We start from the raw sequence: 21,367 nt of genomic DNA on the forward strand, positions 1-21,367 counted from the left end.
GCTTATGTGTCAAAATCTAACAGTTCCGTTTCTTCTATAGCCACATGGACAGAAAATACCCCGTTGTAGAAGAAAACTAAATTAGGTAGACACAACTTGTTTTTAACCAACACCTACTCATCTCCTCACTACATGCTGGAAGTTTACAAACAGGTTTTTATGGTTCCTGAGTTTGTGACATGGAAGTCACCTCCTTCAAACTGCAGTCTTTCTCAGCTTGCACTGTGTTTAACTGACAGCCTGGAGCACAGCAATACAAGACATTGCCAACCAACCTCTTGGGGGAGTTTCTCCCTTATAAGTTTGGAGGAAAATTATGATCTCTGTGTGTTACACAAGAAAGTAATTCCTCTATCTCTGGAACAGAAGCATGTGAAATTCCTTCCATATATAAGGAGCTCCAGATGCTGTAGCTGGTACAAACCACAGGAAAAGCGAATCCAGAACCTGAGCACTGCTTAGATTTCCTTACTGGGTAAATTGTCTATTATTTTAACAATAGCTTGTCTCAGAGGCCTGGCTTTTTTACCTGATGATCTTTTGCACAGTTAGTAGAAAATTACCTGCAAGGCTCTTGCCTTTGTCAGATTTGGACAAAATAAGCACGGAGCTCTGAAGCTATCAGGGAATTGTAGTGGTATGATGATGTTCCTCTTGTCTCCATGGGAAACCATGTCCATAAATTCCACATAAGAGCAGACTGAGTGACACAACAATGTATGAACCAACCCACCAGCTGTTTTTGAATTTTTAGCAGCCACAGACATTAATTCTGAGTGAGTAACATTCTTGAATTACAGCTATGCTTTCACACAACAGTTATTTCTATCTTGATTATAATTGCTTATGAGGACCATGAGTGTCTCAAAAATGGTCTTTTAAATGATGTGAGAGGAACCATGGTAAAAGGGAAGCAGGAGGGGAAGGGAGGTGCAAGGCTACTATGTAGCCACAATCTCACTCTCTTAAATTCAAAGTGCAATCTTAGGTAGCATTAAAGAGCCTCGCTTTGTTCTCCCAGATGTACACACTCTGACCCAGTTTTGTCAATTTGTGGAAATACAGGCCACTCATTTTTAACCATTTATTGCTACTTGTCTTCATTGATTCACAGGCTTGCAGTTTTCAAATATTTGTACTAGCTGCAAAAACCAGTTTGATACACAAACTAATCACTATCTCACCAATTAATGATCTTCAATCTAATGTAGTCTCCCCCTTCCTCACTGAGTCAGAATTGCTGATAACTGTAAGGAAACAATTATCCTTATAGTTCAAGGCATTATACTGGCAGCTGCATTCTTCTCCACAAACATGATGCCTGAAAAAGCAAATAATATTTGCTCCAAATACAGTTTAATGTTGCAAAGTATTACATGTTTTCCACAAACATTTAGTATACAGACTTAAATGGAGACGGGAGAAACCCCCAATCCTACACCAGTCCTTACACAGTACTTCTTGAGTTGTTAATGACTGCGAATTGGGTGTTTGCTACCACTGAAAACTAACATCCTTTTGTAAAAAAACTTAAGTTCAACATTAAAGGAATGATGGATATCATATGTCAATATTTACAATACACTCAACACAGCATTACATCCCACTAAATAGACTAAAATACCAACTGAAGCTAAACACCAGGAACTAACTCACTTCCTGCTGGCATGGAAAGAAAACATTCTGGGCCTTTAAAACCTGCAGGTGCATACAAATCACTTTATACTGCAATGTAATACAGCTCCTTGTGCATTCTCTATCAATCTGTACAATCCAGTGCACAAACCCTTCTGTATGTCAATCATATACTTCTTTGAGTACTAATATTATTGTGTAGGTGCAATCTGTAAAATTGTGAATCTTGTAAAAATTGCATGTTTTTTATTTTTTAAAATAAGTGTAGTTATATAATTTCAGTTATATATGCTAATACTAATTAATTGTAAAGTGTGATAGCTAAATCTAAAAGTGGTGAGCTGCTGCTACAGAAAAATACTCCAACCAGTTCTACAGTGAAACTTTGAACAACACATAGTGACCTTTGTTCACAAAATCTCCCATAAAGGGTAAAATAACTAGATAATAAAAATACGGACGATTATTCTTGGCCTGTTATCTGCATTTATTTACTTCTTCAATAGCTGAATGCCCTACTGAGATTTTTTTAAATTACAAAATTACTTCTTTGTGAGTAGTCAGACTCTGCAGAGTAGAAGACAGCAACTGATAGCAGATTAACTAGAGCCCTTTGAGTCAGAGGTTGCTTTCAAGCAAAATATTAAGTAGAAAGGCTCCAATTTTTTGAATCGTACACTATGTCTGCAGTTATTAGGTACCCAAGCAATACTGAAAATAACTCACTTATAACATAATAATTTAGCAAACACTATCAAAAAGTCTTACTCAAAGTAGGACCATGTTAGGCATCAGAAAACTTAGCTGGGTTCCAGCCAGCATCCTACCTGTATAAGGATCTAATAATAGAACTTTTGATACCTGAGAAGTGTTTGAAGCTGAGCATTTCTTAAATGGGGGAGAGGAAGGAAAAGGAAAAAATAGCTGTGTTTCAAAGAGTAACAAACATCACTACATACATTTTTATAAACAGGTTTCATACAAAAATTGTATCACCATATGTCAAAAAAAAGATGTTTCAAATCTACTACTAAGTGGTATAAATATAAACTGTTCCATTAGAAAAAATTTATGCTGCTTTTATGATTTTGCAGTCATCTGACAGTAGTCTACTCATCTATTTTGAAGGTCTCATGAAAAAGTCTTATCTCCCACTAACAATTTGCTTCAAGAGTATCAGCATATACCTTACTTCTATGCTTTCTAAGCATAAATTTTAATACAAAAGTTTTAAAGGTTTCAAAATGCTTGAAAATTAATTCAGCCCAAAGTTCTTGCTAAAAGCAACTTTCATAAAGATGACACAGTATAGAGTACATTTTTGCATTGATAAAAAACAAGTACAACGTAAGACGTGTAAACAGAAGAGAAAACCATATTTCATGGTCTAATACTAAAAAAGGAAATAACACATTAATGAAAGTGTACATTCAAAGCCTTAACCCACTTAAGAGTTTTGATATCAGAGTTCTGAGGAATGTGAGTAGACCCTTTTTTCTCCAAAACTGCAGCTATTAGCAGCTACAATTGCTCATACTTGAAAAACATGCCTAACTTCGCACCATTTTTTTAAACAGGCCTTGTATTAATTGCTTGCAAGACCTACAGTCTTTCCTACAGTCATTCCTGAACCTCAACACTTAAGATTATTTTAAGTTAATAATCTTAAAACTAAATGGACCTAGACACCCCCTATCTTTACAAAATGGACTGAAAAAACCTGGAAAATCTGAATCTTTTGCAAGAATGCAAGATTCAATATTACATCTCACTGCTCACTGAAATCTAGGTCTTCAGCTTGGCTTTTAAGCAGTTATCTACTTTTTTCCCAAGTATAACTAGCAGAGCTCTGGACTATTTTTGACATCACTTGCAATGCATTGGTGAGAAGTCAGCTCTTAAATTAGATGTGCATCTAGCAATCTAGGAGTTTTTATAGTTTAATCACACTGTCAGTCAATGCTGACCTGAGATCATACTGAAGGTAATGTTCACACTTCTGTGAGCACTTCAATGCCAAATTCAAGACCAAACATGTCTCAAGAGGTAGAGAGGGATTCTGTGACATTTCTGCAAGAAGGAAATATAAATATGCAGCATACAAGTATTCACAGGACAGTGGAAAATACAATAAAATCCTCAAACTTCTACATAGTTTTAGGGACTTCTGTTAGCTCCCTCTGCATTTACACTGCCTAATTGCACTTACATAGTAATCCAGCTGCAAACACTCATATCCTGCTGTACTTGAGGAAGCAACCATGTATTCTGTGATCCAAAGTGATGCACAGCCTGGTTTCCACACAGCCTGGGGTGCACCAGGCTGGGAATAGCATGGGCTTCGAGCACACTCTTGTGGCCAAGTGTAAGCGCAGCAAAATCAGAGCTAAGAAGGACACAGGATGGCATGTAGGCATCTTGGACTGCCTTCTTTCGCAAAGGAAGTTACAAAAGAAGTGGATCAAGCACCAAAGGGGACCTACTATAAAAAGATCATTCTTTGACCCTGGTATTTGAAAAGAGCTTTTATCAAGAGAAATTCTACATCAAAAACACAGTGCAAAAAACAAAGAAGCCATTTTGTTACTTTAGTGTTCAAGTGCCCCCATGCTCCTGGCTTCCTCTCTCTTCTTCAGAGAGGAATGAACACACTTCCCTCCTCTTCCTATGACACTTGAAGTGCTGCCTATCTCAGGAAGAAAAGAAAATACAACACTAGTCATTTATCATTTTATAAATATTGTCTGTGCTGGAATATAAGCTGAAAATCCATCCCCATTCCATGGCCTCCAAGTTCATGTAATCTTCACAGATGTTCTTTTGTGTGCGCAGAGGAGGGTGACGTAGGGAACTCCAATGAATGCCCACCTTTCACTGGGCCAGAACTTTATGACAGGGCCCTGCTCAGGGATCTCAGAGGCAGCATCAAAGTAAGCAAAGCAGACACATCCTAGATATGCCGCAAGGCAAATCAAAATGTGCCTGAGAATAGCCACCCACACACCAAGATAGGACAAAGAAAAGGAAAGAAAAAAATAATCAGTAACATAAATTCAGTAATCAACTGTATCACCATACTTTAAAATCAGTCAGTCCTTCAGCATCTTCTCACAAGCCCCCCATAGGATTGTTGTCTGTCCTTTGCATGGAGGCAAAGAATATTTGGAAAAGAAAACCAAAAAACTGTAGTTTATCCCTGGTCTAAACAGGCTCCAGTTTTTTGGCTTCTCTGCACCTGTTATATTTGTGCAGAAATGCTGAGATATGGCACCTCAAGTAAGTAACCATGATTTGCTGGGTGGTAAAAGAGAAAAGGCATCAAAGCCCTTTACCACCTCTCCACTTCACCATCATTAATTAATCACTAATCCTCATTCATCATGAGGATTACCATCATTATCAATGGCAGTTTAAGTTTTCATAGTCACAGCTATGGTTTTTAGTAACCAGTATGGCAAGGAATTCAGTTACAATTAACGAACGTAGTGGCTTAAAAATACGACCAGGCCTAAATCTGCCACCCTGAATAGCACAAGACTTGTTCTGGGCTTATAAAATCTTACTATGTATTCTGTCTAGAGCTAACCAGAAATAGCCACAAGTAGCACAAAATGGTAATGTGGTGAGAATGGATCACATTTGAATCAAATTCTGGACTTTATACACACCACTTACCATACACAGTGCAAATAGGGAAAGTTAAATGAGGACCAGATCTCACAAAACGCTTTGTCACTGATCCAGCAGAAAAGAGCTAGCATCCACCAAAGACCTGAAAAGAGACCCAGTTTGTATACACGCAGGTTTTCACACCTAAGGAGAAAAACATAAATAAACATTTATAAAACAATGTCAGACATGCATCACTAAAATGATTCCACCATAAATGTACTTAAAAGATTATCTTCATTTACAGTCTGGCTCTGATGCAAGGCAGAGATGATGTAACAATACAAACCTTTTTATCAGTAGCTGTGTTTTAAGACACATTATTGTCTTAAATACCAGTGTATCAATGGTCAGCAAACATCACACTATTCCTATACCTAAGAAGGGGTGTAACTAGTGATTAGCTACATATGCTGTTCATTAACCACCAGCCATGCAGCAAATGCTCAGATTTGCTCATATTTGTTACTGTATAAAGACTTCTGTTAATGCTAAGGCATTTATATTCTTCAGTGAGAGGTACTACTGTTCCTAACAGCATTAAACCATGAACCTAAGCAGATAGGCACATGAATCAATTTTGTTTATCTGATGGATAAAACTAGACTACTGAGGTGGAGTACTTGTGTGTTCTGACAAAGGAAAGGGTGTGTGTATTGAGAATGAGGGTTTCCTGGACATATCTGAAGGAGATAAACACATGCAACTGCATGTCTTTTAAGAGGGTTTGAGGGTTAAGAGGGATAAGAGGTTTGGCCTCAACCTTAAGGTCTTTTAGTCAGGACCTGACTACCTGAATTCCAAGAGGAAAAGGCAATTAACCTGCGTGGTTCAAAGAATTCAAGGCTGCAAAGGAAAACTGGAGACTTACTCACCCAGTACAAGATCAGCCATAGCAAAAGTACAGACTGTAAAGACAGGTTTGCTCAGTACCACCATCACATACTGCAAATTACTTTTATAAACTTAAGACAATATTGTAGAGTGTTCTGCAAAGGACTACCTTAAGGTGGAAAGATCACAACGAGAAGAGCACAGCCTGCTGATCTCTGTAATACTCCTGGGTTTTCTGAGATCACCCATCATGGAGTTTTCAGTTTCTGCAGTAACTGTGCTTCAGATGGGTGAGGACATGCTTGCTGAGGAAGCAGGAGACTGCTTCTACTACAATGAAGAGATGTAATGCAAAGAGCACCTGGACATGTAGCCTTTCTTTTATTTCTCAACAGACATGGACACTGATAAGAACTAAAACAGAACTTGTTAGCTGAGGGTCTAAAAGACACATTCATGCTGCCCTGATCCTATCCTACTCTATTCTGAAAGATAATGGATCCCACAAATCTTCCGCTTCCATTTCCCTTTCATCTACACTGCACAATGTTCTCTGCTTAACAAAACAGTTATTCAAATTTCAATATTTCTGCAAACACTTGTGAGATCCAGTCATTTGCTATTTAAGGGACACTTAAATATACACTTTCAGCAGCATTATCTTCTGATATCTTGAAATCTGCAAAAAAGCATTCCAGCTTTTCTTCAAACCAGTGCAATGTTGTTTAATTGAATTTTACACAGATATCTCCCTTTCTATCCTAAGGAATATTTAAACTTTTAACTAGCTTAACCTTTCAGTCAAGGGAATAAAGAAACCAGCAATAATGAAGCAAGGCTCCCCCCAGAGAAGATTTCTAGTAGAAGAATCAAATAATAATGGTCAGACCAGAAACTACAGTAAATCTTCACTACTCAGAAGTCAGCTGAGCAACAATATTCTAGCCACCATCTGCACATGGAAGACATTATCTCCCTAAATAGTTACTAATTTGATGACATTACAATCTCAATGGCTCGGAGTAGGCAAATCAAAGGATACACAACCACCTTTCCACTGATATCATCTTCTAGTACAACTTTTTCTTTTTAGATACACAGGAACGAACTTGTTGTGACAGAAATGAGAATAAAGTTTAACAATTTCTTTGTCTTTCAAGGACACTTGACTACCTTTCGGTCTTTTGATCACCTCCTACCCACAATACTTCCCAGCCACACGCTCGACCTTACCAGGCCCACATCTAAGAACTTAATGCTCTTTTGCGACAATATTATCTTCTCATCAAAGACAAACATAAAGCAAAAAATTTTCGTTTGAAAACTCAGTAGTTTTGATTCCCCAGAATTCTGTAGAAAATTGACACAGCCTAGAATAGGAAAAACAACAAGGAGTTTTGGCCTAAAATACCAAAAACTTCAGCATGGAACAGAAGCAACTTTTCTTCCCCAAATACCTATTTCACAGAAAAATTTCCACTGCAGTCCACCAGACTTAGATGTGAAGTCCCCTCCTGGCTATGGTAGCATAGAATGGAAAAATAGCAAATCTTTTAAATAATGGTTAGATTCATTTTCCTCCTGCAGAAGGGGATGAGTTGACTCCTTACCTCCCAGTTTACAAGAATGTAACCCTTTAAATTTCAAAAGGATCAGCATAGCTTAAAAGAAAATCTTTTTATTTGTCTTTTGCACTTACAAATACATCCACAAATATCAGTGGTATTAAACCATTCCAATGCACAGCCAGAGAAGGCCCTATGTCACTTCTCGTCCCTTTTTATTCACCAATTGGAAAAGAAGGTCTATCTCTGTCCTTAATTTTCTCCCTAAAAAAAACATGACCAGGAAACTCCAGACATTTTAGTAATATATGACTGTCCTGGGGTGGCTTTGTGATGCTAGATTTCCTCCCAAACCAAGACAATGACCCTGCAGAAAGAGTTTAAAAAAACAAATACCTATAGGCATACCAATTCCTGGATGTGAAACAACAGTACTCAAACTTAGGAGACACTAACTTGTCCTTTCAAGTTTCTCAGGAGCTCATGCCTGGAAAACTGATACGGAACTGACAGAGAATTCACAGATTATCCCGTGCCACAACCAGATGTCCCTTTGCCCTGTCAGTAGTTCTTTGTGCCATCATCAAAATGAGACATCACCAATATTGTTCCACTACTGACCTTGTCCACAACTAACCTGTGTGCTGTTTCCAAGTGTCTTTGACCACAGAAATACACAGAAGGATGCCTAAAGAGAAACGACTCATGAACACCTTTACAAAACATTGTTTGGAGAGGCTTCCATCGTATAGCAGTGGCAGATCATTACAGGGTAACGTAGCAAACAGGAAAGTCTCTATTCTAACAGACACAATTAGAATGAAGACATTTTGTTCTAACTCGTTTTGATGGACCTATGCAACTGTAAGTTGTAAAATTTTTCTCAGACAGTGGAGAAGAGGTGAAAAAAACCAAGTTCAAATGCTAGTACTCTGGTCCTTTTCACAGTGGAAAAAAAGGTCTCTGGACAGCTGCTGGTATCACTGTAACAGAACAACTCTCTAAAATGTGGAAATCAGTCTCGGGTTCTTCTCTATTTGCATTCTGGTTTTATGATTTCTACAGCCTTGACTGACACCTATCCTCCAAAATGTAGTGATTAACCTTCTCTTTGTAACTCTGACTCCATCACATTATTCATATCAGATGACAAAGTCATGCAAGACTTACAGTACAACTTTGGGAGTTGGAATATCTTCCACATGTGCTTGGGCCTTGCTCCCACTAGCATCCAGACTGCAACCATGCCATCACCTCACCCTTATGCAGAATATATAGTAAAAATGCTGTTGATAAAACAAAACCCAGGCCCTAATTTCCCAATGAATAAACAAATTTGAGTTAAATTAGGTTACAGCAAGAGGTATGTTGCAAGAACACACACAAAATATCTGACCTACTATAAAGTCCTAGGGGAAAGAAATCCTTGTCAAAAAAATGTCTAAACTGCCAAGAATATTTATACCAGATTTGCTCTTGTTTGTGGTAGAAGCATTTCTGATCTGCTGTGACATGCACTGAAGCCATATATAGTATATCATCTCACAGTGTCCTAAGGATCTGAGAAGGCAATGCTGCCTGCATTCTGGAGAGTTGCACTTACCTCTTCAGTTCAGCAATGAGCAAAGCTGTGCAGGGAACTCCCAGCGTCATTAGCGAGATGTTGTTAATGGCAGGCTTAATGAAGGCCAGGCAGGTGGTAACTCCAGACAGGACACCCACAGCAGCTTTAAATCGGCTCCTGAGTAGAGTTTATATGAGCAGAAAAACTTCTTTTAATTCAAAACTTTAAATTACTAAACTCAGAAATTTCAACATTATTAAAATAAGGTAACAAAACTGAGGTCCACCTCTGTGCATAGCACTGTACTTCTTTGAAAATGTTCTGTCTCATCATTCTTCAGGCTCTTAACATGGTTTTTTAGGGTATTTTCTTATTGTTAATGCCTCAACTTCTACAGCTATGTCACAGTACACTTAACTTTCCTTTATCTCTTTAGAGCCTTCAAAGATACTAAAACTTACATGCTAAATTGGAACATTTCCTTAATCAAATTCAACAGTAGGTGAGAAATTCCCCGACTTTTTTACAAAACCAAGATCTGGTATATTCTTAGCAAATATGAAATCACTATTGCACCCTACATAGACAGCCTGACAACTTTTAAATTAAATATATGTTAACTGTTGTTTAAACTCCAGGTCTGCACTTCAAACAACCCACTTCCAGTCTATGGCTGAGAAAGAGGATCACCACCCTGCCTTTTAACTATTGGCTCACAGCTCTTTAAAATTGCTGTCCAAAGATGGCCTTCTATGTTTGAAGTAGGGTCTCAATATATTTGTACAGTACCATTCCATGGCCACAAGTGCTAGGCTCATTTCATTTGCATTTTGCTTTAAAGTTTTTCATTCTGCTGGAAAGCAACAAGCTATTTAAGTAGGAAGTTCTGATTTGACATGAATGTCTCAATGAATAAATACATCACAAATTGATCATCTTAGATAACATTTTCAGCAGTGAAAATTCAAAGTGTGATGAGGATGATCAAAGTGAACAGTACAGCTGTGAGCACACAATACACATAATACTAGAGGATTAGTCAGGCAAAGCAAAAAACTTGAAAGTATTAACCAAACCTGTTCTAGGTTAGGGCTTTGTCTTGGGTTATAATGTAAAGTATGCATTCTATCACCACCAATAGCACCTTCTGATGAGCTGTTAATGGTCAGTTGCTTCCAACAGCTGCCCAATGCACACTCAGCCTAAAGCAGAGTCATCTCCGCTCATGGACCATCAAGGACTCCCCAGAATGAGCCACAGAATTACATCATCCCATTGTAAGATATCCACTCTGAGGGGAGGAACTTAACATTCCTACCTGTATATAATCTGGGACCTGGGACACCACGATACCACCACAGGATTCCCAGTGGACAAGAGCTCTCAATGACCACCACTGGACCTCCAAAGAAGAACCAGACCTTTCTACAGGATCACTGCTTCGACAGGATCACATCCCTCACTCCAATGGGACAGCTATCACCACCCTGACCAACAGGGTCATACTCTGACTTTGTCAGTTTAAGCCAGTGTTGCTGTACTATTGCCTTTATTGCAAATTTTTCCTATTAAATTGTAATTCTTACTTGGAATCCCTCACAACATGTTTGTGTGGAGTTAATTTCTTTGGCTGGTTTGCCTTCAAACCAGCACAGGTTTGTTGCCCAGAGTGTCTGCATACTTCAGAAAGGAATCAAGACCTTCCCTAAAAAGTAACTGTTTTGACACATTCTCTGAGAAGTGAAAGGATATGATAGGATCTTTCATATCAGTATTTACAATTTTAACACAAAGTTAAACAGAAACAGTATTTTACCCCAAAAGTGTTGTTATTCCTTTACAAACCAATAGTTTACCGTCCTTGTCCATACTGTGAACCTACCCTGCAATATCAGAAGACACTAATTGGCAAAATGTAACCTCTAGGCATCTGAGAGCTCATTTACAGAGTTTACATAAATTACACATAAATTTAGGACTCTGAATTCTTCACTTGGACTGAACATCTAAGAGTCACACCATAAACAAAGATACCACTAAAGCTTGTTAAGTTGATGATGTTCTGTAATAATATTATACTGTAATATGCAGAAGGACTAAATTTACACCAATGCAAAAAAGCCACATAGAATCATAGAAGATGCTGAGTTGGAAGGCACCCAGCAGGATAACACCTCCAGTTCCTAGCCCTGCACAGCACCATCCCCAAGAGTCCCACCATATGCCTGAGAGCACTGTCCAAACGCTTCTTGAACTGTCAGGCTGGTGCTGTGACCACTTCCCTCGGGAGCTGTTCCAGTGCCCAATCACTCTCTGGAGTGAAAAACCTTTTCCTGATATTCCACCTAAACCTCCCCTGACTCAGCTCCAGGCCATTCCCTCAGGTCCTGTCACAGGTCACCACAGAAGGCGGACTGGCTCCTGCCCCTTCTCTTTCCCTCACTAGGATGTTGAAGACTACAGTGAAGTCTCCCCTCAATCTTGTCTTCACCGAACTGAACGAACCAAGTGACTTCAGCCACTTCTCACACAGCTTCCCCTCAAGGCCCTTCACCATCCTTGTTACCTTCCTTTGGATGCTCTCTAATATTTTAATGTTTTTCTTATATTGCAGTGTCCAAACCAGCCCCCAGCACTGGAGGTGAGGCTGCCCCAGCTCAGAGCAGAGCAGGACAATCCCCTCCCTTGCCCAGCTGGCCATGCTGTGCCTGATGCACCCCAGGGCAGGGTTGGCCCTCCTGGCTGCCAGGGCACTGCTGACCCATGTTCAACTTGCCATCAACCAGGACCTCCAGGTCCCTTTCCATGGCACTGCTTACAGCATTTCATTCCCAGTCTGTCCATACATCCAGGATTGCCCCATCTCAGAATCCAGCTTGCTGAACTTCTCTCTTGCTGAACTTCACCTGGTTGGTGATTGCTGTCATTTGTTGAGGCCTCTCTGCCCTCTAGGAATTTAACAGCTCCTCCCAATTTAGTGTGGTCATGAAACTTACTTAGTCTTGTGTCAAAGTCCAAGTCATTTATGATGATGTTGAAGAGAAGTGGGCCATGCACATAGGCTGTATACAGTAATTATAGGTACACTGTACCCAGTGCAAACTATTTTGAGGTATGGTCAGTCTAGGCACCAAACTTCTCTCCATGCATTAGCAACTTCTAATCTGGCATATTGTCAAGAATAAACCAACCAACCAAAACCCCCAACAATCAAACAAACAAATAAAAAATTCGGGCAGAGAGTAACACTGTAAGAAGGCAAAAGGCAACAGTCTTAGCAATCTTCAGAGAGAACAACACTGATGCTGCAATTCAAGCCTCTCCATTACCTCAACTTCTTTACTGCATAAAAGAGCAACACAATGGTTTTATTGTGGGGGAGGGGCAAACCACAACCAAATGGTTTAAACTGGCTATAAAGTATTTTCTTATACCTGCAAGAAAAAGAAAAAAATCCCTTTACAACAATAGGTTTCTAAAGAAAAACTCAGCCTTTCAATATCAAAACAGCATTCTTAATCACCATTTTAAAAATTCAGATGAACATTCAGCCAACTTCCATAGGTTCACTTGTATATATCCTTCAGGATATACAAAAGGAAGAAGTAAATGATGGCTTCTCCTACGTTAGCTGTAAGCTATATAAACTACTCATCATAAAAGTCTCCCTAGAATCAACAAGAACAGACATTTCTAGAGGCATGTTATCTCATCTAATCACCTGAAGTTACAGGAAACAAATCCCACTACCAGCAACTGCTGACTCAGGAATTTTTAACAAAATGGGCTGAATGAGATACAAGCAACTGGAAGACAATGGAGAGAGAAAAAATAGCAGTGACAGTGGTAAGACTGATAACTTGGTGCAATTACGTGCAGATTTAAGTGTTAGCACAGGAAGTTCAAAAAACATGAAAGTGCACATGTATCATTGTACGATTACCTGTCATTGCGAAAAACTCTGGGCAGGTATCTCCTAGGGAACCACATGGCAAGAGCACACATCAGAACCCAGAGAATAGCCAGCTCATCCAGCATCTGGCCCAAGAAACTGAGGGTAGCATGAAAATAAACAGATCCAATTCCTGGACGAATGAATCAAGAGACAGTATTATGAACAGCTGCAGTACTGGAATAGACTGAAACACCCTGCTCATGCTCGGAACTTCACAGGAAATGGTAGCTACAGGAAATGGTCTACAAAAGGTTAGAAAAAACACCAACTTTATTAAGAGGCAATCCAAGCTATCATACTCTTGCTAATCATGAACAAAAGTACATTACAAAAGTAGATTACAAAAGTAGCAGCTAAAAATGTCAGCTCCTACTAGAAAAGATGTGCCTGAAGAAACACCACATGGAAAAGTATAAAGCAAAACCAATTAAGAAATAAATGCCAAATGCTGCTTTGGAATTTCCTCAATAGCACAAGAATGGGTAAGAAAAGAGAAAAAGCAGCAGTATTATGGATACTCTCTACCCATGATACTGATTTACAGGTGGAAAGTGTCACACTACCCCAGAGGGTTCAGATTATCCCCTTGAAGTGCCTCCAGGAATGAACAAACTTCAGAATCCCACATCTACATCTCTGGGCCTTCTCAGTACAAACCCTATTCCTCTCCTAAGTTGCACTGGCATTTCAGCTCTTATTTAAGCAATGAGGGTCAGCACTGTTGCAGAGTAAACCCAAACACAAGGAAAAAAAAAAGTATGCAGGAAGGATTGGAAGGGAACAGAACTATGGTCAAATTTCCCATCAACCTCAGTTTGCAAAAGGCATTTTCCCTCCAGAAATTATGGCCGCTTTGGCTTTAAGCAAATACAAGCAAATTCTTCCATAGACGTCAGGACTGCTTTGTTTTAAAAAACAGTCAAGTATAAGTAGGAAAAACTGATGTCCTCTCTCAGTTCACACATGAGTTGGCAAATACAGAGTAATCAACTTACCAACCACGACTAGCAGAATCCATATTAAATATATTCCACTGTTGAAGCAGATTGCGTATTGACGGAACAAGCACATACATATGGGTGGTAAAATGAAAAACAAGATGTTGCTTATCTAGGAAAAAAAAACCAAACAGTCTCACAAAGACAGAAAATAAACAAATCTTAAATATCTTTAGGCTTTCTATAATAACATTTTGTCATTCAGTGAAGCCCCAGTTCAAAAAATTATGACCCTCCATTTCTGCCTATGCTGAGCTGTTTTTGCAAAAGCATTGATTTATTTTGTTTAACATCATTAAATTAGTAACAGTATAAAAACTTTCAGCAAGGTAAGATGTGGCTATTCAAGTCACAAGTCAAGTCAGCTCCCAAAGGAGTTTCATTGAGAATCTACATTCAAGACTGTGGCAATTCAGAAAGCATACAAGATCAAGCTATTGAGGACCAGTGACCTGTCCTCTCACTGGCTATCAAGCCTAGAATGGAAAAAGCACTAGAAGTACTGACACAAGACAGAGCTAGACAAGCTTTGTGGAAGTCAATTTATTGAGCAATAGTTATTGTCTGGAAGGTCTGAAATGCAACACTAGGCTAAGAGTTAGAACCCTTTTTGTACAGGGTAAAGAGAGCCTGGAGCTTTAAGTCCTTTTATACTTCAATTTTTTCCCTTGGTTCTCCACTACAGAACATGACTGAAAACTAGTTATAGAAAGGTGGAAAGGCTATAATTAGGACCACTGCTAGGTGGTCTAATTTTTAAATTTAATACGCTTGATTTGAATAGAGACATGTTTTCTGGTTTTTCTTGCTTACAAACAATCTAAAGCATGATTCTGTAAATACTGGAAACAGTTTACTATCAATTAGCAGGAACTGTCATTGTAGTAGTGATCACTTGGTTCTTCCAGGAGCTGCCAGTGCTGAGAGCCAGCCATGGAACAGTAATTGAGCAGTTATGAAAAGACTCTATTGCTGCTTCACAATGGGCCAAAGGACAGGAGGAGTCTCCAGCCTCAGGTTTCTCATGTTTGCCTGCTGAGCCCAAGCACAAGAGAATATCACCCATGACAAAACTGCTTTGAAGATGATGTAGAAAATAATGCTGGGTCAACAACATTCCTTTGGGACAGATTGCCTCTTCACAGGTTACAAACTTGTGCCAACAATAATGAAAATTTATTGGAGAACTAGTTAAAGAATAACATAGGAATTTTTTCATTCAGCTACTGTTGTCAACCTCTTAACACAGTCTGAGAAAAGATTTTAAGAGGCAGATCAAGTTGTTTAAACTCATGTAAAGCAACCTACACATTCAACAAAACAGGTTCACCTGAGAAACTTTCATTCACAAAACACCCCACCCAGTCTCCATGCAGCAAAGACTGTCAGCAAAGTTGGGAATACAGTCATGGACCAGGATCACAGTGCATGATGTCCTGGCACATACAGAGAACAGGAAGACTTTCCTCACTCCAAAGCAGGTAGGAAGCATTTACAGTGACAGCAGGGATGATGGAATATGAGTGAGTCCTCTGGGGCCTGGGAGTGCCCTATGCATTTTAGGCTTTTACACACAGTCAGGCTGAAGGGAGGTGTCAAGGGGCGAAAATAGGTGGTTATAAACCAAGTGGTTTGGAAGTAAACTTTTCCATCTCTACAGCTGAAACTGACCAGCAAACAAAATCAGAACAAGCAATCACAGTCTATCAAAATTTGGCTAGAAAGTCCTTATTCCACCTAGGAACAAGATGATGAAGGACACGCTAGATCTACTTACCACAGCTGTAGCAATGTAGATTTATGCAAGTGATTAGCCAACAAGGGAGCAGTTCTGTGCTATGGTAGTGCTCCTCTGGGAATGAACTCCCACTCATGCTAAGGTCCTGCCTGCAAACGCAAGAAATCCCTTGCAAACTGGAGCCTGAGCATGACTTGTACTCTTTGCAGTGGTCATCAGGAGGATTTCCTAACATCTCAGAAGCTGATATAATTGTAGTACTAAAAAATATTAAAGTATGGCTTCAGAAAGTACACTGCATGTGCATTTTTTAATATTAATACATAATTGGCCTCCATGATTTGGTAATGTACAATTCAAATACTTTGATAATTACAGTAAGTGCAAAAATTTACATCAGTAGTCCAGAAGATTTCCTTTGGCATCTGCAAAAGGCAATGATTAGATGTTACAGTTAAGAAAAACAGGCAAGCAGTCCTGCAGTAACAGTCCATTCTTTTGGCTTCATACAATTCTGGACCTTTAGTTTTAATTTTCAGCTAATTAATTATATAATAGAAATTCAGGACATAAGCCTATAGGACAGCAAGAATAGGCTTGCTTAGATCATGATATCATACAACTTCAGTCACATCTGGCCACTGTCTTGACACAGATGTTTCCTGCAGTCCTCGTGTATTTGTCACTATTGATTACATCTCCCAGAGAGCAGCTGCAGAATTCAACTACCACAGAAAAACCTACTGCACCATGTCCTTCTGAGCAGAAAGCAAAACTGGACTAAAGCACCTGCCAGTAACATCAGAGGGTGTGTATCCTCCACATCCTGGTACCTAAACATGACATTCACATACACTAAAACTCTTCTGTGGTAAAAAAAAGGGGAGAGTACAAATACTCTCACACTCTTAAGACTACCTCGTAACTTTTTAGAACTTTTATTTCCATGCCACCAGGGAGCAAAAGAAGAAGAATAAAACCCTCGCAATTCCCTCAGTAAATGGAAATTACAAGCATAACTAAATGCAACATATTGAATTGCTAGATACTGACTCTCCCAGGAAAAAATACTGTTTTCAGGTATTTAAAACATAAGCAGTATCTTTTACTTTGTAAATACCTCTTGACAGAGAAAATTGTTTTGATCATTTGGAGACTTTTGTTATGGTGTGGAGTAGGGTTACACTGCATCAGAACACATTACTTTATTCATTTCAGAAGGAAAAAAAAGAAAAAAATGTACTGTTTTTATAACTATTCCTTCAATTTGAGCTACAGAGCGTTTTGTGGCCTCACTTAAGCTAGACAAAAATCATGTTAAGTCTACCTTGTGTATGTTTTAAAAAATTAGTTTGATCAATTTATACAAAACTTCCAAACAGTTTTCTCCTACAGATTTAATTCTGTTGAATGCTTTTTGTTTTCTGTTTAAGCCCCACCAGAATACATAATTAATTTTTAAAAAAATACATAAGTAGCAGATAAGCTGTTCCAGTTTGTGCTTACATGAATATTGCATGAGACCTCAACCACAACTCTGACCTCAGCCATGGCATTTTAAAATACGGATTAGCAAGGTTTTAATCTAAAGCTTAATGACCCAGATGCCAGATTCAGGTCTGCTGAAGAGAGCTTCCTGGAACTTCGAGGGAGTTTGAATCAGTCAGAACAAACCCACCCTAGAAGGAATATAATTTAGGCGCCACCTAAGGTACTTTTTAGAGTAGGGCCATAACTGTCCTGTAAGCATCTGGTTTTTTGAGGACACAGTTGCACAATCCCATCAATCCACTGCAACTCACTGTTTTAATTTTCAGAAGTTGCTAAAAGAGAAATCAAGCCATAACAATAACTTGGTATTGCTGAAGAGAGCCTAAACATGACTACTCTCAACACTGCCTCTTGTTCTCCTCCTCTTTCAGCATACAGCTTACTGATTTGTACACAGCTGCCACAACACAGCAGGCTCCAGGGCAAACTTTCTTCTGTGTCTGTCCACCTGTCTGAAGCCTCAGTTATTCATCTGGACACAAAAGTGCAACTTCTAGCACTTTGGTAAGCTTCTATACTACTGCTAATCAGCTCAGTACAGTGTTGTGATTTAATCCCACCCAGCAACTATGGACTGCCCAGCTGCTTGTTCACTCCCTTCAGAGCAGGACGGTGGAGAAAATCAGAAGAGTAAATGTGAAAAAACTTGTGGGGGTTGAGATAAGAACAGTCCAATAGAGAAAATAGAAACTCTTCACACAAACAAAGCGAAATAAGGAATTCATTCAGCACTCCCCATGGATAGGCAGGTGTTCTCCATCCCCAGCAAAGTAGGGCCCCTATCAGACATAACAGTGATTTGCAAAGACAAATGGCCTAAAGGCCCCAACTGCTTCCTTCTCCTTCTTCCAGCTCTACATGCTGATCATGATGCCATATGGCCTGAGAAATCCAACTAGTCAGTTGGAATCAGCTGTCCCAGCTGTGTCCCCTCCAAATGCTTTCTGCACCCCCAGCCCCCTTGCTAGTTGGGTGAGGTGAGGAGCAGAAAAGGCCTGAGTAAGCCCTGCTCAGAAGTAATGAAAACATGCCTGAGTCACCAACCCTGTTTCCAGCACAAAACATACCCCCATACCAGGGCCTATAAGGAAAATTCACTCTACCCCAGACTGAACCAGCGCATACAGTAGAAGGATACCCATCCCCCTGCATAGCTGGCTACAAAACACATTTGCTGTATTCAATATCTTGTTTATCCTGACCTTTTCCTCCCTTTGTTTTTGGTTCTTGCACAGTGACATCAGACACACAAAAAAAGCCGACAGTTTCCCTCACACACCCTCAAAATTCTTCAGTGGCATGGACCAGCCACGATCTATAGGACTTTAGCAGCTAAGTACAAGAAGAAAACAAGCTAGCAATGTACACACTGCACCATGGAATTACTTGCTCTGCATGTCCAGAACCTCCTGGGATACACACTCCATCCAGGGAAGCCAGACACCTACTTCTTCCACTGTGTTGGCAGTCAAAGAGACATGGCTTGAAAGGGAAACAGAGTTCAAACAAGGATGGAATTTGGGGGGGAAAAAAACCACTGCCCACTTTAAAGTATAAAAGAGACAAAGCAGAAGCTCCAGCTCCTCATTTGTGCACACACTACCTCCTAAAGAACAGAAAACAGACTGCATTTGCAGGTTTGCCCCTGTGATTCTCATGGAAGGGCAAACCACCCAAAAGCCCAATGGATTATCTTATTCTAGTGGATCTGTCACTGCCATTCTTTACATCAACAGGATGTCAGGAGCACTTCTCCCTTTCCAAGGTATGTGGTAAAGGGCAATCTGGCTCTGTTGCTCTGGCTGTTTTTGTAAGTTCTCTCCAGCAGCTGAGAGGTATTGGGAAGGTGTGAGAGGACTTGGGGGGAAACTATGACTAACTGGAAAGAAGCAACAATGACATTATTCCTCTTTCCTCCCTTCCATACTTCAGTTGCTCTCTGAAACAGGTATCTCCGCTGCTTCCAAAAATCCACTCCTGACTTCATCCTGCAACCTAAAGGCAAACTCTCCATGAAACCTTTGCCTTCTTGGAGTCAAACATGTCTGGGAGAAACCCAGTTTTGCCTCCAAACACCAAGGTACTTTTTAATCTTGACCCATCACTGCTATGCATGCCCATCAAGGCGCTGACACCTGTTTGCGTAAATGGGTGATAGACCAGGGCAATCTAGCACCAAAAACTTGGTGCTTGGCCACCACAAGTCTCGACAAAGACAAGGACAGGGCCTGCTACACACTACTTACCGGGAGTAGCATGACTAGAAAATCTCCCCGTATACCTGAAAAACTAGGAAAAATTTCCTTAATTTTAGGCATGCCAGCGACCGGAGAAGAAAAAGAAATCGAAAGCCATAGAAGGGCATGCTACAATCCCACGAAAACTCCACAGGAGACGGAGCAGGCAGACAGCAGGAGCGCCCCGGGCTGCAGCGGGTCCTGCCCGCCGCCGCACGCTCGCCCACCCGCAGCCCCCGGCGCCCAGGCAGCCGCCGCTCCCGCTCCGCCGGGCACCGCCACCGCCACCCACCGTGTTGTAGAACTCGGCGATGGCAGGCACGATGGTGTAGTTGTCCTCACACCAGTCCACCTCCGAGCTGCCGGCCCGCAGCGGGTCCCACCACAGCAACGCGCCCATCGCGCCCGCCCGGCCGCCGCTCCGGCCCTGCCCTGCCGTGCCCGGCAGCGCCGCGGGGCGGTGACCGCGCTGCCGCCCGCGCCTCTCCGCCGCCCGCGCAAGGGGCGGGGCGGGGCGGGGCGGGGCGGGGCGGGGCGGGCCCGGGCCGGCCCTCCGCGGGCAGAGGTAGCGGGGCCCCGTTCCGCTTGGCTTTCCCGAGCCTGTCCCGAAGGTGCCGGGCGGTGCGAGCGCCAGTTCCCCGCTCCCTGCCGGCTTTGAGCAGCCAGCTGCTCCACAGGCGTGGGCAGCATGCCCGCCGCCCTTGTACGCTTAGAGATATCTCACACAGAATCACAGAATTGTTATGTGTGGAATGGATCTCTGGAGAGGATCCAGTCCAACCTCTCTGCCAAGGCAGGATCACCTGAAGCAGGTGACACAGGAACACGTCCAGGTGGGTTTTGAGTGTCTCCACAGAGGGAGACTCCACAACCTCCCCAGGCAGCCGTTCCAGTGCTCTGCCACCCTCAGTGTAAAGAAATTCTTCATGTTAAGGTGAAACTTCCCGTGTTTTAGTTTAGGGACATTATGCTGTGCCACCGGGCACTACTGAAATTTGTCTGGCGCCATCTTCTTGGCACCCACATTTGAGATTTTCCTATGTATTGATGAGATCCTCTCTGTCTTCTCCAGACCAAACAGTCCCACCTCCCAGAGTCTCTCCATCTAAGAGAGATGCTCCAGACCCCTGACCATCCTCCGCAGTAGCTCCTTGTCTCTTTCGTGCTGCGGAGGCCAGAACTGGACAAAGGACACAGGGTCAGTTCCAGCCTTGCGATGGAGAGGAGTGGCCGCTCCCCGCACGCTCCTGCTCCCGTGCGCAGGAAGTGCGGGACACGGCCGGCAGGGAACCGGGAAGCCCATCTGGGCGGGAGGCGCTCATACCGCGCAAACAACGCGCCTTCCCCGAAAGCCAGTGAGTCGCGTATTGATGGCGCTTCTTTTTACAGGTGCCAGTGCTCCCAGCCCCAAAGCGCCTGCCTGCTCTCCCCTTGGCCGCTCCTGAGGAACGCTTTCTCCCTGGCGAGCGGCGCCTCAAGGAGCCAGTGACAGGCCCGGGCCTGGCCCGAGCAGGAGCCAATTGCCCGGAATCGGGCGCGCGGCAGCGCCGGGGCCTGGCCACGCACCGAGGCCGCGCCCCCGACCGCTCCTCCTGGCCCCGCCCTTGTCGTAAAGGCCTCG

The 21,367-nt window shown here is 41.5% G+C and overlaps 1 protein-coding gene and 1 long non-coding RNA gene across 3 annotated transcripts; one reads left to right on the forward strand and one right to left on the reverse strand.

The window, feature by feature from the left end:
* Nucleotides 1-1,334: 1,334 nt before the first annotated feature.
* ACER2 (alkaline ceramidase 2) lies at nt 1,335-20,265 on the reverse strand. 2 transcript variants are annotated; one of them, XM_071424935.1, is made up of 6 exons: nt 20,039-20,265; nt 14,218-14,332; nt 13,211-13,352; nt 9,307-9,444; nt 5,311-5,448; nt 1,335-4,617 (listed from the first exon to the last, which is right to left on the reverse strand). In XM_071424935.1, exons 1-6 carry the CDS (start codon nt 20,144-20,146, stop codon nt 4,431-4,433), a joined length of 828 nt encoding a protein of 275 aa, XP_071281036.1. In that variant the 5' UTR covers nt 20,147-20,265; the 3' UTR covers nt 1,335-4,430. The 2 variants fall into 2 exon arrangements, with proteins under 2 accessions (XP_071281036.1, XP_071281037.1); XM_071424936.1 differs by lacking the exon at nt 20,039-20,265 and adding an exon at nt 15,998-19,744.
* An 82-nt stretch (nt 20,266-20,347) lies between these two features.
* LOC139589006 (uncharacterized) lies at nt 20,348-21,362 on the forward strand. Its single transcript, XR_011678898.1, has 3 exons — nt 20,348-20,579; nt 20,819-20,944; nt 21,136-21,362. It is a non-coding gene; the product is annotated as an uncharacterized lncRNA (long non-coding RNA).
* The last annotated feature ends 5 nt before the right edge of the window (nt 21,363-21,367 follow it).

Source organism: Agelaius tricolor, unplaced genomic scaffold, assembly GCF_023055355.1.
Source record: "Agelaius tricolor isolate 1412-34295 unplaced genomic scaffold, bAgeTri1.0.p SCAF_4, whole genome shotgun sequence".
NCBI classification, from domain to species: Eukaryota; Metazoa; Chordata; class Aves; order Passeriformes; family Icteridae; genus Agelaius; species Agelaius tricolor.